Here is a 14,480-nt window from a genome sequence, read left to right on the forward strand (position 1 = left end):
CCCCGGGGTACATTGGACTAGTGTTGATAGACTTTGTTAGGTCAGAAATTCAATTCAAGGGCAACCAGTGTTCTTTCGCCGAGGCAAGGCAAAGAAAGGCCAGTCAGGGCTCACCGGTTCATCTGATCCGTCAGTCGCCAGTCACATCACCTTTGTTCAGACTCAGCAGACCATGATGGCCCAGGGTTCGGAAGAATTTGTGGCCATGATAGCAGCGTTAAATCAGGGAATTTCCATGCAAGTTGAGACCAGTATTGAAATGCAGCGTCCATCTGGGGCATCTGCCTCACATCCAGCTTTGGGACCCCAGCCAAACTTTGACCCACTTCCGCCAGTTGAAGATTTGCAGTGTCTGAATCCTCGAGAAAGGTTGACTCAAGCTCAGGTGCTCAGACCCCTGGTGCAGCCTAATGAGAGACTTTATCCCCTTGATGTTAATGAGCTCAATCCGACTGCAGTGAAGATTGCGAACCTTGAGAAGCAATTCAAAAAGGCACAGGGCCTTAACTCCATTCCCGACATTGAGGATAGGCACACCGAGGCTGCCGTACGGCTCCCAGACAGATTCAAAATGCCATATATTGACCGTTTCGACGGGTCTAGAGATCCAATGGTACATATCCGACTTTTTTTGGTTGTCTTAAAGCCGATGGGACTGACTAAGCCACAAAAACTCTCTCTGTATGGAAGAACCCTGCCGGGTGTAGCAGCCACTTGGTACGCTAAGTTGGAAGATAAAGTGAAGCAAGACTGGGAAGAATTGGCTGAGGCCTTTGTTGATCAATATTCCTACAATACCTAAGTTGAAATGACCATGCAAGAGCTTGAAACAACCCGCCAGAACCCAACAGAGCCTTTTGTGGAATTTGTTGCAAGGTGGAGGGCAAAGGCAGCACAGATGACAGATCGCCCTTCTGAGAGGGATCAAGTGCAAATGATGGTGCGAAACCTCGAGCATGATATGTTGCAAAAGTTAATAGTCGCTCCACTATTCACTTTCAAAAGTTTGCATGAACTGGGGGTTCAGGTCGAGAATGCGTTCAACAGCGGGATCATTCCCGAAACAAGTGAACCGACAAGGAGGGCGATTGCAGGGAGTACCAATGCTGGTAGTAGCGTCATTCCCAAATCCACCGAGATCAATGCAGTCGCCACAGCCAACCTTTTTGCCAAACCAAGCCTACAAACAACCGGCCCAGCCCGAGCTCAGGGCAGAACTTTCACTCCCCTCTATATGAGCCTGACTAGCGCACTAAAAGCCTTGATGGAAAGAGGGCATCTCAAACCCCTCGATCCTCAACCTCTGCCTGACCCACTTCCAGCCAGACATAACCCCTCCAAGTACCGTATGTACCATCAGCAGCGCGGTCATGGCACCGATCGTTGCTACCGCCTTCGTCATGAGGTCCAAAATCTCATCGACAACCAGATGATAGCTCCACCTTCAGGCCCCAATGACCAAGTACATTATCCACATCTCAATCTAATCCACACATTGGCCGTCCCTTACGACCCCAGCATGTACATCACCCCAATCCATCTACCCAGGCCTAATGTGTTTATCCCAGAGAGCCTGGACTTATGCATGATGGGTGCATCTGAACCCCAATCATCTCAAAACCACGAACCTACTACTTCCGAGCTGATGAAAATGATTGAAGACCTTCAAAGAACTGTGGTAGATCTGGCCTTTGGGGTTTTGGCCCCATCATCGACCACATCACATACCAGGGAGTTCATGTCAAAAGGCTCCTCAGGACGGGCTATATTTGAAGAAGGCCAATCCCTTGGCAAAGTGGAGGCAAGTGGTAAGAACAAGGTAGGGGCAGGCATTGGTCCCCATGAACACCTTCAGTGGGATATTGAGGCTTTGAAAGCCGAAAGGCTAAACAAACAGCAAGTACTCGCAGTTGTTGCAAAAATTGTAGATGACACTTTCGCTACTCAGAATAAGAGCAATCTGAATCAAGGGGAAATCCGGGAGAAGGGCCGCTGTACCAGGAACGTTCCTCTCAGCTCTAAACCCTTGCTCGAAAGAGATCAGCAAACCCAGTCAGCGCCTACCAATCCCTTTGCTGGTGCATCCAGCAGAACTCCACAAACCTCAAAACACCCACCTCGAGGCTAGAGGGTGTTCGCACCACTGTACATGTCTTTATCAGCAGCCTTGAGGGTCCTGATTAGAGAGGGTGATCTGAAACCCCTGGAGTCACGACCACTGCCAAATAGACTTCCTTCCTCCCATGATCCGACCAAATACTGTGCCTTTCATCAGCAAGTCAGCCATGTCACTGATGGTTGTTTCCGTCTTCGCCACGAAATACAAGATCTGATTGACAATAAGGTCATCGTCGCACCAACTCAACAAAGTCTATCGTCATTGGATCAATGAACCTGGGGGATAATGCGGTGCGATCGGGGGATGAACCACCTGCGGGCGGTGCTTAGTTTGCTTCAGATGTGGCGTTTGACACGCACAGTTTTGAGCAATGTGCGAACACTAATTTTTGTACTTTCTGACTTGGGTATTGGGTCAGTTTTGTTGTTTTGTATATGGTCAGTCCTTTTGTACTAAGTTGGTCAGGTCTGTCTTGTTGTATCAACTCAGTCCTGTTTTGTTAGAGTCAGGTGATCCCGAGGGTGTTACCTCGGGCATCGCTATTTTGTTTTGTGTCTGTCTTTTCGCTTTCTTTTGAGTCTGTTTCTGCCATGGAGCCAGTTACACCAATAGTTATGAATGAAACAGCAGTGGTTTTTCATGCTTTTGTGCTTGCTTCTGCCTTGTGCCAGTTGTGCCAGAAAGTTTGAATGAAACAGTAGTACTTTTTGCCTACTCTTTTGCACCCCAAAATCATTGCATTGACCTAAGTTTTTCAAAACTTTTTGAACACTATGGTGAAAACGAACAAGAAGGAATTCCTTGGATTTTGCAAAAGTTGATCATTTGAGAGAAAGAGAGGCATGTTAAGCCTTTAATGATCGAGATCATGCTTGTTAATGTGAGTACTGAGAAGAATCCTGGCTTGATCCAGATTGGCCCCACACTGTCTTCAGCGTAAGCGACTAGTCGCCCTCATAAAAGATTTAAAAAAAATGTTTTGCGCGATCCTGCGAAGACCTGTGTGGAATCGCTCTTGGGATTGTGCAGCCTAGGATCACTCTTAGCCTCGAGACTCGACCCCTCATTTTCAAACCTTGAACTTGGATTCAGAAGGTTCAACGATCAACCACAATGTGAGGCCTGTGTGGCCTGATTTGAAGTAGCCCATGAATTAGGGGCAGGGAAGTCAGATAAAAAAGATCAGATGTCATCTAAAGAAGCTTGCAAAACTAGATCAGAAGCACCCCTCGAACTAGGGGCAAAAGATGCCAGATTGTGCTCGAAGAGCCGAAGATGGATCATTCCACAAATCAATGAAGATCGGCAAGAATGCCAAATCCCCGAGGGAGGAAAGAATAAAGTATTGCTGAAGAAAAACTGAGTTCCGATCCACGACACTAGGGGCAAATTCAGCCTCCATTGGATGGACTCCTGCATCGTCAGTGAACAACAGCCGTCCTCCTAGATTCATATGACTTCAGGATCTCAAACCATTCAACATGGACAAAGCTACACTTTTACCCTTGAGAGGCTCGCTGGGCCGAAAACCCGGAAGGGCGACCTAGGCAAAAGTTAGAGCAAGAAAAAAAAGAAAAAAAAGAAAAATACGAAAAATGAAAAAAAAGAAAAAAAAAGAAAAGAAACAAAGAAAAGAAAAGAAAAAAGATGAAAAAGAAAAAAGAAGAAAAGAATTGAAGAACATAGCTCGTAAGGTTGAAAACCCGCAAAAGGCGGCCTTGGCAAAAGTTAGAGCACAAAATGAGAGGTTAAATACCCGAGTGTACCTTAACCCCGAACTACGTAAGGCTTGATTCCCATCTTTGGGATACGTAGGCAACTTCATTCTGAAGTCCAGCCGTAAAACACTTCAAATTGATTGTGCCCATGTAATGGTTTTGGTCATCTTCGGCTTCTCTGTATCCAAGAATTTGGTTGTGTTCGTCACTCTGAGGACTGACTACAATACGCTGCGATGCTATCCAAACAAGGGGCAACTTTTCGTTGCCATACAGTGTGCCGCGGTGCCATTCAAACAAGGGGGAACTTTCCGTTGCCGTGCAGCTCTTTTCAAGCAAGGGGCAATTTTCCTTCGGATCTGAAGTTGCGCATCTCAAGAGTAGGTTCCGTGCTTGTTGAGCATTGGCCGTTTGCAAAAATAGTTTTTGAGAATTTTTACTGAGGTTGATTATTCTCTCGAAAATTATTCCATTTTTTCAAAAAACTGGACCATTTCTTGGACCCAAAAAAAGAAAATTTTCAGTGCTCATAGCCTGACTTGCATGATTTTCAAATCAAAAATCGAACAAGTATGTTAATCTGACTCTCATTCTGGTCAAAATTGTTTTACTAAAAAAAACCAAAACAAAAAAAATGGTCAAAATGATGAACTAGGGGCGCAGTTGAGTCAGATGTTCTGTTTTTTCCCCATTATTAACATGCTTGCCAAGAAAGGTACCATACCTGCCGAAAAAAGGCATCACTGAAGCTAACCGCAAAAGGGCAGAAAACTCTCACATCTTCCAAGCAACGAGGTATCAAGCCAAGTGTGAAGCACGAACTGGAATGGGACGAGATATCCCATTCCCTCATCTGGGCAGATCGGATCACGTCCAAACTCCCCAGCAGAGCGTCGTCAACCGATGTCAGCTGCAGATTTGCTACACACCCAATTGTAGCGCAACCCCTCTGTGGGAGAAACTCACTGTTGTGAACAAGATTGAGAATCCGGTAGAATACCAGGGGCAAGAGCCCACAATTTCCAGCTTATCCATCAACCACCCAGGGGAGGGATGAAAAAATGAGAGATTGAAGAATAGAGAGATGTGAGATGAGAGAAAAAGTGAGAAAATGGCTTTTTTAGAAAAACAGAGCCTGAGGGCCGAGTGATGTGAGAATCACAAATGAGAAAGGGTGTGAAACAATACCTGGGGAAACAGGCTCCATGTGCACATTTTAGTCTTGTGTTTTATTTTGTCTGTCTCGATTCTTGTTTTGAGTCGCTTCGAGTGATTACTCGATGTGTTTAGGTTGTTTACCTTTGTTTTTCCCTTGTCGAGTCGTTTTGGCTGTGGCCAGTCGTCTGCTCAATACCCGGTTAAGAACTCATTTCTCAATTTCCAAAAAATCATCTTGTGCTCAGAGTGCTGTGCCATTCTCCACATTTGTGCAAAACAGTATTTGTTCTTTCATAAAACTACAGGGTCCACCCCCGATAAGTGTGAATAGTAGAACAAGGACCTATATGAAGCTATGTAGGTTCTAGACTGCAAAGCAAAAGAAAAAAGGAAAATTTGGAGCATCTTAGGGTGTTCCAGCTTTGGCAAGATCCGAGACTGCATTTCAGGTGCACCTTCCCAGACCTCGCCATTTCTCTGGAGTATGAGTGTATCTCGACCCCAAGTGTAAGCCTGCTTCAAGTCAGAATGGCAATTAAAGCAGCAGCAGATGTTATCTCTTGCCAACATAAACAAGGTGTGCCCTTTTTGAGCTGAGTGTGTTACAAAGTCCTCCGAAAGGTAAATCGGAGGCACCAGAGTACATGTTTGATGCCCTTCCATTGCATAGAATGTGCACTTTCATATACACTTCTGTGACATTGTAGACACCCCATTTTTGACCGTCCTCAAGACTTGGACGTCACCGTTTGAACACTCGGTGATTATCCATGTTTGTGTTCGTTTGGAGTTCCCGGAGGTCTCGGCTCGCGCGCCCCGCCTCAGGATCCCCGAACTCGACCGTTTAGTGTCTGGTTTTGCACCAAACACTTGCATCTTGCCTTTGAGAGGCCGGTTGGGGCTTGTAGACCATCCCCACCCATCACCGGCAGTGGCTAGATGCCACCGGCTGGTTTTTGCTGCCACCGGCAATTTGGTTTGCCGGTCGGCACTATTTGTTGCCGGTCAGCACTTTTTTGTGCCGGTCGGCACTTTGTTTGGCCAAGATGGCATTTTTTGCCGGCCGATTGCTGTTCATCTGCTTTTGTAGATATTTTAGGACAGCTGTATTGATTTTGCTCCCCTCCATACACGTGTATGGAGGGATCTCCCTCTTGCAAAGCTTGTCTTGTAAGCTTTACAAGAGGCATATAGAGAGGAACTCTCTCTAAGGCAAGGAAGAGGCTTTAGACATTTTTGAGAGAGGAAAATACAGAGGAGAGCTCTGGTTTTCTAGGGTTAGGGTTAGATACACTCACCTATCTCTCTTTCCCTCTCATTTTGCACACTAGGTGTTTTGTGTCTCACTATTGCACACAAACACCTAGTGTTTCACCTTCCTCTAGGATCTGAGGTTCTAAAGAGTGTGTTTTGAAGTTTTGGTCTTGGATTCAAGCTCAAGGAGGCCATTGGAGCATCTTTGTTGAAGAAGGCATCAAGGGTGAGAAACTAGTCTTTTTTTTCCCCTTTTTTGCATTGATTTTATACCTATCTTAGAACTGTTTTTGTGATTATTGTATAACATAAAAAAGTTCTATTTTTAAGCCCTCTTTATTGTTTATTAAGAGTGTTTTGTTGTTTGAGGGGTGTTGACCACCCTTAGGCCTCAAAAGGCCTCATTTTGAGCCATTTTGTGCTAGCTCCGGGATTTTGGTGTTGAGGTCTCTTCACCACTGAAATCTTGAGGGATTTCAGCGGTGAAGATGATGCTTTGAAGTCCCAAGAAGGAGAGAGCCACCCCCTCTCCTTGTTGTCCTTAAAAAGGGCATATTTTGGCCTCCTAAGGAAGCCTATGCTTGAGTGTGTGTTGAGCATGTTTGGTTTGTTTTTCATGCTTATATATCCATGGTATAACATGATTTCAAGTTGGTTTTGGAACTCCATGCATGTTTAGCATAGTTGCCATGTAATGCCTTGTTTATGCCTTAATGTGCCTTAGGTTGTTAGCCTTTGTTGGAGCATGTTTTAGGCTTAGTCTTGTGAAGATTATGTGCTTATTTTGCCATGTTCTAGGTCTGTCCATAAGTATTTGGGTTGATTTTAGCATGCATTATATAGCTCTTTTGTATTTGGGCTTGTTGGCCTTGAGTATGTGCATGTGTAGCATGCCATCTTTGCATTGTTTTGATGATTTGGAATCATCCTACATGCTATTTCAGTCCCATTTCCATGCTTGTTGGATTGCCTTGCATGTCTCTTTAATGCTTTGAAAGCATGTGTTGCAATGCTCCATGTTTTGGCCATGGTGTATGCCTTTGTATTTGGGCCACTTAGATGCCATCTAAGGAGTCCTTTGGCCTTGTTTTAACATGCTAAAAAATCTGTTTTTAGTTGTTTAATGCATGCCATGTTTGGTCATGATAAGTGTAGTTCAATGCATTATTGATTTGCCTTGAACACTTGGACTACTCTTTGCATGTTTTGGCTTGATTTATAACTTGATTTGGCATCATTTTATAACATGATTTTAGGGCTCATGTTGCATGCTAATTAGTCCATGATCCCTCCTTTCAAGTGTGCTTGAATGTTGTTTGATTCATGCTTAAGTGTTGGTCCTTATGTGCATGTGTGTGTGCATGCCATTTAGCTCTCACTCTTTAGCACTTTTGGCTACTGTTTTTAGGCCTATTTTAGAGTCGCTTAATTCATGTTTAAGTCCATCTTTGCACTCATTTGTATTGCCATATGCATGCTTGTATGCTTGCATAAGTGTTTTGCCATGCCATGTTGCATCCTTAGCTTGTATGCCTAGGTTGCATTGCATCTTGCATGCATGCCTTGTTCCTTGAATTGGTGATAGGAATTGGGCCTAATTTGTTTGATTGGTTTGCATGCATTTGAAACCAAAGTTGCATGCTTGGTTCCTTGGGCCATCATGCATGGAAATGCGTGATTGGTGGCCCGAGAACCGAGGCACATGTCCCTTTGAGTCATTACAATGATAGGAGACATGGTTGATGCATACATGCCTTGAAATATGCTGCCATGCCTTGTTTTGCCCTTTGTTGCTGTGAGTTGCAGGTTCTGCAGGAATACTCTGCCGACTGGCAGTGTAATGTGCCGACCGGCACAATTTTCTCTGCCGACAGGCCCTACTTTGTGCCGATGGCCATACAACACTGCCGGTGGAAATTTCATCTAGCCGGTGATGATACCCTCTGTCCAAGGATGTAGTCCTGAGGTTTTGACAACCTCCAGAGGAGGAAGGGGAGGAAAACAGAGGCAGCTTGCGCATGGTGGCGCGCTTCCCGAGGCGTTTTTCCGCTTTATTTAATTAGTTAATTTGCTAATTAATTAATTTGTAATATTTAATTAGCTTGCGTAGTTAATTAATTTGTAATATTTATTCGGTCCCTCCGAGCGAGGGCAAACCTGTAATAAGTGTGCGTGCGTGTGGTGTATGTCTTCCAACCCCCACTTCTTTCTCCCTTTTATTTACCTGCTTATGATGGTAGATTAGGGCACATTTATTTTAGCATACCTTATGCTATGCATGCGTGCATTCATGCATTTGTTGACATGCATTAGGCACGGAACATCATGCTAACTACATCAGTACTTCAATTCCAAATTGAATATGTGATAATTGTGCATTTTCACATGACATGTCTAGGATTAGCCGAGCCTATCTTAGCGACATTTTGTATGCGATGCATTAGGCACTTCACATGGACTTGGATCATGCATGTTTGCTAACAAGTTCTTTGTTTTGGCACGGAGTACTAGGTAAGTATTTCCGCTTTAGCATATCGCATGAGTGTGAATGTTACCATAACAGCATGCTTAACATGTGGCTAGATGCTTATGTGTTAAACTGTTTTGAATGCCTGTGGGTGAAGGTTGGATTGTTTGAGTTGGAAAGACTCGTTGAAATCCGCATTTTAGCCTACTTGCGAGTAGCAAATTCCAAAGCATTTTCGAAATGAACGGATATGCAATGTTTCTTTCCAAATTAGGCAATCTAGTCTATACTTGTTTGCTGTGCGCATAACATAGTAATTCTAGGCTAATAAACGGAATAAGAACACGTAAAGTTTTCAAAAACGGATATCACGGTTAGTAGAGGCCGGTCTTCGGACCGGGCGAAAGGGGGTGCTCATAGCTGACCTTCCCCGATCGTACCCAAGCTCCCGAGCCGAGACAACTCCGGTGATGACGGACACGTGGCCTTCGGCACCGAGTCAGGGTTTCCTAAATTCTCCCATTTAAAAATATTTAGGTGGCGACTCTGTATCTGGCAAAGCAGTCCATGTTTGGCACTACTTTTTCAACAAAATCTGTTTTCTCAAACGATTTGCCAGATTTGGACTCTTTGGTTCAGATTAAGAACCGTGACACAAATCGAGTCCGAACTGTAGCACGAGCTCCAACGAGGGCGCTGTTACAGTTTCTGGCGACTCTGCTGGGGATTTTTAGAGAGTTTGACTCGAACTCGTGATATCCTGTTTTGACTTCATTTATGTGTTTCTTTGCATTGCATGTGCATTGGTGCGCCTAGGAACACAGTGTTTGCCATCTGCCATTCCTGAACGGTTTGCCGGAGGCTTGTCTTGTCAAGGCATGTCCATAAGGTTGACCGGCTATGGGCTCTGACAGTATGGGAACACAAACCCCGGTTTTACCGGGGCACCCTTTTTGACCATTCGACCTAGTTCATATTCGGATCCATAGTGACCATTCCAAATTAGGACAGGCTGCTTACCCGATGTTAGGTTGTTTGAAACCGCTGTGTGCGTAGTGAAACCCTAGCTCCTAACAAAATAGGACAGGGAAACTTTACCCCAACATAGGGGTGTTTTGTTCTCTTTACTTGCTATGTGCTTTTAGAGTGCTGCTCCACAGGAATGCACGTGTCAGTTTGCAAGTCAGAGTATCTAACCTGGGGACACCAGTATCAGTATCAGTTGTGAGAATCAGTTATCCGCGGGTATCAGATTCAGTATTTTGGGAACAGTGATTTTTGGGAACAGTGATCAGCAGTAGGGTACAGTTGTTTGGCTACACCCGTGATTGATCAGTTTGGGCTGAAATGCTGTCTGTTTTTCTTTCAGTTCAGAGAGTTGCAGAGTTGATACAGAACAACCAGTGTCTCCCCTTTGCTGAGGCAAGATTTATGGCGACACAAAGTTCAGAAGAAATTGTGGTTATGACATCCGCACCGGAGCAGGGAACCACTCCGCAGAGTGAGGCCAGCATCAGTATGTCACACCCGCCCAGGATGCCCGTTGTGCACCCGGTTTGGGCTCCCCAGTTATACCAGGCTCGTGAGCCCACCACCTTCGAATTGATGGGGATGATAGGCGATCTCCAAAGGTCTGTGGCAGACCTCGCCTATGGAATGTCGGCTTCACCGCCAGCGGCGCCATACGCCGGGAATTTTGTACCACAGGAGCCCCCGCTACTGGGGCGGATTGTGATAGAGCTCAGCCAGCCAAAGGTGGCTTCCGGCTATAGCTACGACATGTCAGCACCAACCCAGACCCTCGATCAGGCTGAGGCCAAAGGAAAAGACAAGGCAAAGGTAGACGCCGACCCTATTGAACAACTGCTGTGGGCAGTCGAGGCTTTGAAGGCCAGAGGGATGAACAAGCAACAAACATCTGCAATAGTGACCAAAGCTGTAGATGATGCTTTCCCCGCTCCAATCAAAGGCAGTTCAAGCCAGACAGAAAACCGGGATGGGCCCCGTCATGCCCAGACAATTCCAATAGCTCCCACCCCTGCATCGGGAAAGGTTCAAAAAGCCAAGGCAGCGCCAGCTGATCCTTTCGCCAGCGCATCTGGCAAGAATCCTCAAACTGCAAAGTACCTGCCCCGAGGGCGCAGGGTCTTTCACGACCTTCACATGCCTTTGTCCAGGGCATTGTTAATATTGGCAAAGAATGGGCATCTTAAGCCTTTGGAGCCCCGGCCACTCCCGAAGAATCTCCCCGCCACTCATGATGCTACCTTGTACTGCGCGTACCATCAACAGTCCGGTCACAGTACCGATGGATGTTCCCGCCTTCGTCATGAAGTGCAGGATTTGATTGATAACAAGGTTATCCTACCACCCACCTCAGGCAAGCCCGTCACCACTCAGTTGTTGGATTTCGAGGGCTCAGATACTGCGAGTATGTAAAGTGAACCGCCTGCGGGCAACATTTGGTACATTTTTGGATGAAGCGTCTGGCACGCATTTTTGAGCATCGGTGAAACCGAGTTTTGTAAATCATGGCTTAGATGTCGAGTCAGTCTTTTGTTTTGAGTCTGTCTCTTTGTTTTGAGTCAGTCTTTTTTGCTTAAGGGTCTGTCTTGTTGTATCGAGTCAGTCCCCGTTGTATATAATACTAGGTGATTCTGGGGTTGTTGTCCCGAACGCCATTTTGTTATTATTTGTTTTTGTTTTGAGTCTGTTTCTGCCGAGGGGCCAGTTGCACCAACAAAGCCGATTGAAACAGCTGTTGCTATCTCAACTCCATGCTTGCTTTCAGCATAAGTGCCAGAGAATTTGATTGGGCTGACAGTACATCTCGCCTGCTCTCCTGCGCGCCAAACTCATTGCATTAACCTAAGTTTTTCAACAAAAAAAACTTTTTGAACACTGCGGTGATGAAAACGAAGAGGAAGGAATTCCCCGGGTTTTGTAAAATTTTGATCATTTTGAGAGAAAGAGAGGCGTGCTAAGTCTTTTTATGAATAAAGCCATGCTTGTCGGCATGAGTACTGAGAAGGACCCTGGCCTGATCCAGATTGGTTCCACACTATCTTCGGCACGAGCGACTTCTCGCTTCCTTAAAAACTTTCAAAAACAAATATTTTACGCGGCCCTGCGAAGACCTGTGTGGAATCGCTCTTGAGATTGCGCAGCCTAGGATCGCTCTCAGCCTCAAGATTCACCCTATTTGTTTTCCGAGTTTGAACCCTTTCAGAATGTTCAGAAAGCTCAATGGACAAACGCCATGAAAGGCCCGTGTGGCCAGTTTTGAGGTAGCCTTCTATCAAGAAGCATCAAGGCCGAATCAGAAGGAGTAGATCTCGCCGGGAGAAGCTCGTAGAGTAACCCTGATGGATTCTCCGCAAATCAGTGCAACAGCCGTTCTCCTAGACACAGAGAGGCTTCAATTTCAAGAAACCATTTGGCATGGACTTGCTACACTTTTACCCTTTGAGAGGCTCGCTGGGCTGAAAACCCGGAAGGGCGGTCCAGGCAAAAGTTAGAGCAAGAGAAAAATACAAAAAGAAAAAAAGAGAAAAAAGGAAAGAAGAAAAGAAAAAAAGAGAAAAAAGGAAAGAAGAAAAGAAAAAAAAAGAGAAAAAAGGAAAGAAGAAAAAGAAAAAAAAGAAAAAAGAAAGAAGAAATAGAAAATGAAAAGAAGCTCGCAAGGTCGAAAACCCGCATTGGGCGCCTTGGCAAAAATGAGAGCCTAAAAAAGTGAAGGTTAAAATACCCGAGTGGACCTTAACCGGAACTACGTAAGGCTTGATTCCCATGTTTGGGATACGTAGGCAACTTCATCATGAAGTCCAGCCCCCAACGCTTTCATAAGCGTCTCAGTCCATGCAATGGTTTCGATTTCATCCCAAGGTCCAGTTGCCAACACCTTCCAAGGTGACTGTGTCCATATATTTGTTGTGACCGTCTTCGTCATCGCTGTGTCCAAGAGATCAACCACCGCCAATGAAGACTGTCTGTGGATTGCTGCGGCACCATCCCAAACAAGGGGCAACTTTCCGTTGCCACCACCCGCCGCGAGCCGCCATTCAAACTAGGGGCAACTTTCCGTTGCCTCCCACCCTCCTTCAAACCAGGGGCAATTTTCCATTGCCTCCGATCCGAGGTTGCGCATCTCGAAGGGTAAGTTTCATGCTTGTTGAGCATCAATTGTTTGAAAAATAGTTTTTGAAAATTTTTACTGAGGTTGACTATTTTCTCGAAAACTATCTCATTTTCCAAAACTGGACCATTGTCTTGGACCCCAAAAGGAAAATTTTCAGTACTTGCAGCCTAACTTGCATGATTTCAAATCAAAAATCGAACAAGTACGTTAATCCGACTCTCGTTTTGATCAAAACCGTTTTAGTAGAAAGCAAAAACGAAAGAATGGTTAAAATGATGAACTAGGGGCACAGTTGAGTCAGGCATTCTGTCTTTCCCCCGTCATCAACATACTTGCCAGAAGAGCGCTCTGCCTGCCGAAAGAATAGCTGTGAGCTAACGGCATCGGGCGTGAACCCACACCTTGCTATTTATCCATCAATCACCCCGGGGAGGGATGAAAAATGAGAGATTGAAGAATAGAGAGGTGTGAGTTGAGAGAAAAGAGAGGAAAAGGGTTTTGAGAGAAAATCCGAGCTTGAGAGTTGAATGATGTGAGGATCACAAATGAGAAAGGGTGGGAAACAATACCCAGATTGAACTGGCTCCTCGTGGTCCGAGGTCCCCCATCTTCGTTTACGCGTCTGTGTGTCGTGTCTCTTTCATTTGGCGGTCTCGTCTTTTGTTTTGAGTCTCTCCCGAGCGTGTCTCGTTGTGTTTAGGTCGTGTACCTCTTTGTTTAAGTCCTCCCCGCTGTGTTCAGTGGTAGGCTCGATATCCCGGTTTGAAAAACCCTCATTTGATTTCAAAAATCATTTATGCTCAGGATGCCGTGCCATTCTCTACATTCGAGCGTATTTCGACTCCAACCGGTTCCGTCTTTGAGCTCCGTCTTGTCAGATTGGGCCGTTTGTTCAGAGTTTGCTGTGTGTAGAATGAACCGAATGCTGTGTTTTGGGCTGTATGCAGATCAATCCCCAACAGAGTAAGGGCTGTGTGTTCAAGAATCAGGCAGTGGGTTGCTTGGGTGTATTTTGTTGTTGGCTGTTCAAGTTATCTGATTATTACAGTGCAAGTGTTCAATTTTCAGACAACCAATCAGTTCCGTTTACATTGAGGTGTAACATGATGAGATGCGATGCAATGCATGAGATGTGTAAATGTAAACACTTTTTCAGATAAAAAGTCCGTTTCATTTCATTATCTTTTCAAGTGTACAAGTTTTGGAAACAAAAATCTGCCTGCGGCAGTACAAGGTAATCTATCTACCAACGAAAAGAAAAGTACAAAGAGGAAAAGATAGCAAAAATCTGCATCTGTGTCAAGCACTCCGAAGGGCTGTCAGTCCATCCTGGTCCTCTTCCTGGACGAAGGTCCAGGAGCATCGTCAGCGTCGTCGTCAAAGCCCGAGCTAGAACCGTCTCTGGTCTCCTCCTCCGATGACCCTGCCTCTGCCTCTGACTCATCGTCGTCGTCGTCGTCCGGAACTGGAGCTCGCGAGCTGCTCCCGACGTGAGTACGCCCACCCCTAGTGCGGGGAAATATCCTGCCCTCCTTGTCTCTCCCCCGAGCAGGGACAGCAGGTCTAGCTGGAGCACCTCCTGCCATGGGAATCTGGAAAGGAGGCTGAAAAAGTACACAAAAGTGA

General features: G+C 45.5%; 1 protein-coding gene across 1 annotated transcript in view; it reads right to left on the minus strand.

The window, feature by feature from the left end:
• The window catches only part of LOC145799635 (uncharacterized), a 38,187-nt gene that overhangs the window by 6,570 nt on the left and 17,137 nt on the right, over positions 1-14,480 (minus strand). Inside the window, exon 9 of the mRNA XM_082889236.1 lies at positions 14,251-14,458. Within this exon, the coding sequence (XP_082745362.1) occupies positions 14,251-14,458 (208 nt within the window). The remainder of the gene's footprint in view (positions 1-14,250; positions 14,459-14,480) is intronic.

Source organism: Camellia sinensis, chromosome 9, assembly GCF_055761805.1.
Source record: "Camellia sinensis isolate YWXY chromosome 9, ASM5576180v1, whole genome shotgun sequence".
NCBI lineage: Eukaryota > Viridiplantae > Streptophyta > Magnoliopsida > Ericales > Theaceae > Camellia > Camellia sinensis.